Source organism: Malus domestica, chromosome 05 (genome assembly GCF_042453785.1).
Source record: "Malus domestica chromosome 05, GDT2T_hap1".
Lineage (NCBI taxonomy): Eukaryota > Viridiplantae > Streptophyta > Magnoliopsida > Rosales > Rosaceae > Malus > Malus domestica.
The window spans coordinates 13,721,345-13,728,588 of NC_091665.1; the positions used below are offsets into that span (position 1 = coordinate 13,721,345).

At 38.2% G+C, this 7,244-nt stretch overlaps 1 protein-coding gene across 1 annotated transcript; it reads left to right on the forward strand.

The window, feature by feature from the left end:
• Positions 1–3,821: 3,821 nt before the first annotated feature.
• LOC103429610 (UPF0496 protein At4g34320-like) lies at positions 3,822–5,872 on the forward strand. Its single transcript, XM_008367751.4, has one exon. The coding sequence runs from the start codon at positions 4,553–4,555 to the stop codon at positions 5,678–5,680; it is 1,128 nt and encodes a 375-aa protein (XP_008365973.1). The 5' UTR covers positions 3,822–4,552; the 3' UTR covers positions 5,681–5,872.
• Positions 5,873–7,244: the final 1,372 nt, after the last annotated feature.

A 7,244-nucleotide genomic window follows, 5' to 3' on the forward strand; every position in this document is an offset into this window, starting at 1 on the left:
GGTGACGAAGTCATAAAGTGTGATAATGTATAAAATGTGAATAAATTAAAACCTAAAAATCCCTAAGTACGCGAGTGCGCGGTGAGCGGATCTGGACTCATTTCACGCGTGATACAGAGTATAGGTATAGTGCAGTAAGGTGAGGCAATGATTATACCATCACAAGAAAACATCTGTACCGAAAAGTGCCACGAATCCTCGTCGATACGGAACTCTGCTGCTAGAACCTAGAGGGGTACAAAAATAGAAAATGTGAGTGAGTGAAACAAAACTTTTCAAACAAATTCCAACTACCAAAAGTAATAGTCCTTCACCATAATACCTGTATAATTTCCTGGAAAGTAACAGGCGTGACTATAAATCAATACCATAACCAAAATAATAGTCTCACAATTATACCGTGTCAAATATCTCAATAAGAATAAGTACTCAGGTGAAATAAATCAATATGAAATGGCATATTAGCCGAATCCACCTATAGTGGCCTGTAAGGCTGAATTAATAGCTCATCAACATGCTAGTCGGAGTCACCTCATGTGACCTATACGACTTATCCATATCTCATCAATCAAGGCTAGCTCATAAGTCGGAGTCACCTCTACGACTTCTCCATATCTCATCACATATGCTAGCTCATCACATATCTCATCCTATATGCTAGCTCATCACATATTTCATCGTATATGCTAGCTCATCACATATCTCATCATATATGCACATATTTCATCATATATGCTAGCTCGTCACATATCTCATCATATATGCTAACTCATAAGTCGGAGTCACCTCAAATGATCTGTACGACTTATCCATAGCTCAATAAGTATACCTGCACACGAGTCGAAACCACTTAAAGTGGTATGTACGACAGGACTAGGTGTAAATAAATATGCTCAAGTGCTATGATCACGTGAAGACTATGCGAATAATCGCGGGTCATCTACGAGTCGGAACCACCTATAGTGGTCTGTACGACAGGATTGTGCACCTACCTTGGATCCAAGGTGAGCGTAAGGTGCGGGAGGTGAACATCACGTGAAGGACTGTGTCCTGACCATGGGTGGGAGCACTAACACCGGGGTGCAAGTTTATGAGCTCTCAATGCATCTTAACATAACATGTACGATTCATGGGTAACCCGTACAACAGTGTCGGAGTTGCTTAAAACATTATATAGTCATTCCATAACTCCATCATTTTAACTAATACCATAAACTCACTTGAACTTACCTGGGTGTCATGTGTTCACCTTTGTACTTTAAGCATTCACAATAATTATGTGCAGGTAGTATACATATAGATAAACCACGATGAAATCTGATATTCAACCACTTTATAGCATTTCCAATTATACATATACATATATATAATGTGGCATAAAAAGGCATAAACTATAACGCCCTACTCCCGAATTATTTATTTTCGGGAATAATTATCGATGACAAGCCCAACTAGACATTAGTTTAATTAATTATCATTACTTACGCTTCCTTTCTTCAGATTCTTGACCAACATTTAACCACCAACTCATAAGTTAAATCTCATATTTTCCACCAATGTCTCTTACACTGCTTAATTCCCTAAACAAGGCTATTGTCTCAATTATTGTATGGTTGCATCTAACGTCTCGTTAGACTACCTATGTACCCTGAACAAGGATCAAGCCATTCGTAATTCACAATAGTATTTCAAAGCATTCACAATAATCATAAGCAATAATCAGTTTATAAACATTTATGGAATTGTCAATCATATATATACATATATATAATACATGATAGAATGGAAAAGACCCACCCACCTGAGGTCCGTACCACAACTTCCAAGCATGCATATCGGGACATTACAAACCATCATCGCCTATGACCAATTATCAAATCACATCTCAGAGTTCTGATCAATAAAATACATAATTTACATAAAACGCATCCCTACGTAATTCAATTTGAAAGATCTGCATCACGGATTTCTAATCCGTTACTTCCAAAGATTCACATTATACTTCTAGAACAACATCCTAAAGTTTCATTGTGATCCAACAGTCGGATCTCCGCCAATTGCCAAAATCAAGTGGCGGTCAACATTTTATTTTATGAACTTACAAATCCAATTTGGGAAGATCCATAAGTCGGATTCCCGATCCGTAAGTTTCTATGGTTCTCAAATATTACGTACTATAACATATTATAGTTTGGTGACGATCCAACGGTCGGATCATCGATTCATATAATGACATATTAACGTAACGTAGAGAATTTAGATTCTAACAATCAACCTACGTCATACAATAACCAAAACTGAACTCAAAGCACCTAATTAGCCTAATAATAACATCGACAACCCCCTGGCCATGCGCCGCTGCACGCGTTGCAGCGGGTGGCGGTCGGCCGGCTTGACTCACCGGAAAATCCAACTATTTCCAAAAATTACCAAAATTTACAGGAATTAAGATCTCAATGAGTAGAGTAAACTTTATACCTGAGACCAAGTTTGATTTGGCCGGGAAAAGCTCCAATTTTGTTCAAACCTGCTGGAACCCTAGAAAATGGTGTGCTTCAATTCGACCTCCATACTCACTTTGACGCCTCGACCATTGCCTGGGCTTTGTTCTTGGGTTCTAGAGGAGTGTTCTAATGGTGGTAATTGAAGGAGATGGTTTCACAATTGATGGATTTTGGGCAAGGTCTCCCACGACACCCATTACTGTTTTTGTACTAAAATACTATCAAATTCCCTCTAATTTTTGGTGGAACAAGAAGAGAAAGGGCCAAGGTGATGATTGGGAGCAGTTTATAGGTCCAATTCGTCGAAAAATTGGACGAGAAAAGACGAGGAGTCACCGGTTTGAGGAAACGAGTTGCACGGGTCAAGGAAGACCCGTTTGTGTTCCCTCATTTTCTTCTTTTCTCCTTTCCCTCCTGGTTATTCTCTTCCATTCGTCACTCTCCCTCTCTCCTCATTTCTGATTGGGCAGTGCCCATCTCCTTCCTCTCCATCTCTTTTGCTGCCATCAGGCAGCCATTCCCCTTTCTCTTTCTTCTTCTATTTTCTCCCACAACCCTTGACATAAAAAAAATATAATAATAAGAAATGAATAAGATAATAAATAACAATCCTTACCCACGTACTTTTGGAATACGGTAAGGTAATAGTTCATAAGCGTCATGAACTAACGATCAACGAAAATCAATACCCTCGCCTCTAGGGTATTCTCATAAATTTCACATTTTAAGATTTATAAAATAATAAAATTTGAAACGGGTTGTCACACATAAAGTGAAATAACAAAAAGGAAAAGTAGATAAGCATGACATTAATTTGAAATATGTAAACCAAAGTGTTATTATAAATTTCTTTTAGGACAAAAGAAACTATTGACAGTGAGATTCGAAATCCCAACTTATTCAATTGGGAAGTTGAGAGATTTTAATGAATTTATAAACCTATGGATTTTTATGGAGTTTAATTGATTTGTAGAGATTCATATAAAATTTTGATTCAATTCCCTAAAAATCTCATGAGAAAAAGTGAGATTTGTGGATGCTCAAAATAACTACGAAATCTCTTAAATTCCCTCTAATTCCTCAACTTTTTCAAATTTTTTAAAATCAAATTCTAATTAAATACATGTTATAAACTTTTTAAAAATTTTAAAACACTTGGTTTTAAGTGACTAAAAAGTTTATTTTCAGTATGAGGGTATTTCAGTAATTCTGTAAACACTACAAACCCAGCTCAAAATCTTTACCTTGTTCCTTGGTCCAAGAGGAAGAGACCGTCGTTCTTCTCCTCAAATTTGTAGCGCTTGACTTGTTCTGCACTGTTTTGGCTTGCCATAAGAAAAGTAGACCAAAAAGCCAAAGCCTTTGGTCTGAAGCTTCTTCCGCCACCCCCAGCCCTTCAACATATTCAGGGTCAGGCGGTAACCGTTGCTTTGCGCGTTAAAACTGTAAACTCAGCCACAAACACAAAACACCCTCACAGATATTGGTTTTTGGAGAGAGAAAGTTAAAGATAAATGCAGCCTAATAGTGTTTCTTAGAGAGAGAAACAGAGAGAGAGAGAAGGGACATTGCTTCCCGCATTTTCCATGCCTATTTCACTCGTTTCTCCCTCATGCGTGCAAGTTATTCCCAAAATCTTAAATCTCAAAAACCCAAACCCCATATTTTCTTTCCCATTAAAATCTCCTCTTTCTCTTTAAACTTCCTCATTCATCTCTCATACACCATTATTTTCCCTTTATTTGATCAAAACCCATCATCTATTTTATCGATTTGCTTTATTTGTTCTCGGTTGCTCTTGTTTATTGTGGTCGGTTGGAAAAAGCTCACAAGGTTTGCTGCTTTTAATGCTTTTACACTCTGATTTGTGGAGGTGAAGTCTTTCAAGGTTGATTTTTTTGTATAAAGGGTTTAAATTCATTGGATTTGGCCAAGTGGGTTCGGTTTAGGATCTGCAATTCCTTATTATTTTGGCAGAAATCTGGGGCTGGAAATTGATTTGGGGAAGATTTTCATGGTTTTTGGTTGTTTAGATCTAGATTGAAGCCATGGGAAGCCATATGAGCAAGAAGAGCGCTGAAACATCATCCTCTGCAACCAATCTTCATACAAATTTGCAGTACACAACTGATCAATTGAGTTCTTACGAGGCAGCTTGCAAGCTCGATGCAGATTTGCAGTCCTTCGACACGAATCTCCAAACCCGAACCAATCATGTCATCAGCACAATCGCGGCAGGAGTCGAAGTCCGAGCCCTCTCGTTGGATTCGCTGAAGGAGGTGACAGGATGCCTGTTGGAGATGAATCAGGAAGTTGTGAAAGTTATCTTGGAGTGCAAGAAAGACATATGGAAAAATCAGGAGTTGTTCGAGCTCGTTGATGAGTATTTTGAGAACAGCTTGCAGACTTTGGATTTCTGTACTGCGTTGGAGAAGTGCTTGAAGCGAGCTCGCGATAGCCAGTTGCTTATTCTCGTAGCGCTTCAGCGATTCGAGGAAGAAACCGAAATGGGAGGCGGTCAATACACAAGGACTTTGGAGGAGTTGAAGAATTTCAAGGCGATAGGTGATCCCTTTACTGAAGAGTTCTTTCAGATATTTCAATCTATTTATAAGCAGCAAATACTAATGCTCGAGAAGTTGCAAATGCGAAAGAACAAGCTCGATAAGAAGCTCAAATGTATTAATGCTTGGAGGAAGGTCACGGGTATGATATTTGTTGCTACATTTGCTGCTGTGTTGATTTGTTCTGTTGTGGCGGCAGCCATGGCTGCTCCGCCGGTTGCAGCAGCTCTAGCTGCAGCTAGTTCTATCCCAGTAGGCTCAATGGGGAATTGGATTGACTCTTTGTGGAAAAACTATGAAAATGCTTTGAGGGGTCAAAAGGAAGTGATTAGTTCAATGCAAGTAGGAACTTATGTTGCCATTAAGGACTTGGACAACATTCGGGTTCTCATTGATCGATTGGAAATTGATATCGAGTCCCTCTTGCACAATGCAAGCTTTGCCATTGACGAAGAAGCTGTGAAAGTTGCGATAGAGGAGATTAAGAAGAAGTTGGGAGTATTTATGAAGAATGTAGAGGATTTGGGAACTGAAGCTGATATCTGCAGCCGTGACATTCGAAGAGCAAGGACTGTGGTTCTGCAGAGGATCATCAAACATTCCAACAACTGAAAATCGACGACCCTCGTATAACCAGTTTCTGTTTTTTGATGTTTTGAGGAAATTTCGAATTTGTGTAACTTTCTATTTTTTTTTTTTTTTTTTTTGCTTTCATCGTATTTGTTCGTTCTTTAGATTGTAACTTGAATACAAACAACTGGATTGATGTATATAAGAATTAATGCAAGATTATATAGCATTTTACCTCGTGTCTCAATATTTAGGCAAGAAATTGACTTCAAATAGTTCCGATTTAATGACAACATTTTGTCTTCAACCTCCTATTTGATTGCTAGATTTGATGAAATCTTTCCGTCCATAACTTTGTGATCTCATGGATTTTCGGAATGTCGTGCCGAACATATTTGAAGATATCGGAGTAAGAAGTCTCTTATTCATTTGGATTGCCATATAGGCATCTTTCTTCTGTTTAAAGAATGCTTAATTGTTACACGTTGAGAGTTGAAACTTGCAAGTTCCAAGAGGAGTAAGGTTATAGTCTCTCCCTCTATGGTTGGTTTCCAAGTTCACAACTAACTAAGCCAATTGTATGTAGTTCTCTTGTATCCATGTTTTTTTTTCCGGTAACGAGGAAAAACCCTTATGATTCGTTTAATTTAGGTGTTCTGTTAGGCTCAAGTTTACAGCTTGTCTCGTGCTCACTTTTTCCCACCGAGCCAATTGTATGTATGGCTTTGTATGCATGAATTTCCAGAAATTCACAAAAAAATAAAAAAACACTTCTTCATGTTGAGACATAGCATCGAACTCGTTCATACTGAAAACAAGAACATCTCACAATCTAAAGGTCCTCAACCTGATAATTTAACTAGGGTGACAAGCCTCCCAACAGCATTGTGAAACTTTGGTACCTGCGTGTGCCCAAACGCAGACATGATCTCACCTTTCTGTCATCTGGTTATGTATTGAATCTCTCCATACTCTCTCAACAATTCAAGCCCCTTCCTCACTTTCGTAACTATGGGGGCATAAGCTGACCTGTCCCCTAACGCATTCCTCATCGTAATCTTGTTTTATGACCTCCTTGACAAGCTCCCTAAGTCGAAATCTGCAAAAGCAAATAGATCCATAGTTTCTGCGAACAAGATCAAGGCGGAACCATCAGCTACTTGCTCTCAAACTATTTGGTTCACTTGCAAGAATCTATCGGCAAGGAAGACTTGTAGTTTGGGTAAAATCTCCGTAAAATAATACTTCGCATTCAACCTAAAGGAGAACTAGAGAAGCAAAACATGAGATCTTTCATCTAGATAGCCTGTAAAATTAAACCATAAATTGATAAATAACAGGTGACTTGTAATACAAGAAAGCTATGGCTAAAGTTACACTTCGTGTTGATGTGAAAAATAAGTTAACACACAAATTAACCCTCTTGTTGACAATTGTAGTATGGATAAGTAGGGATTGTTCTTAAACCGGGGATTAGGAGGGATTGCTAAAACACTCTAAACTGACTCAAATATGTGAAACAAAGTTTAAAAATACGAAACTAGACTCAAACAATGCAAAACTAAACTCTAAAACACTAAAACGAACCAAAAGAATCAAAACAGCA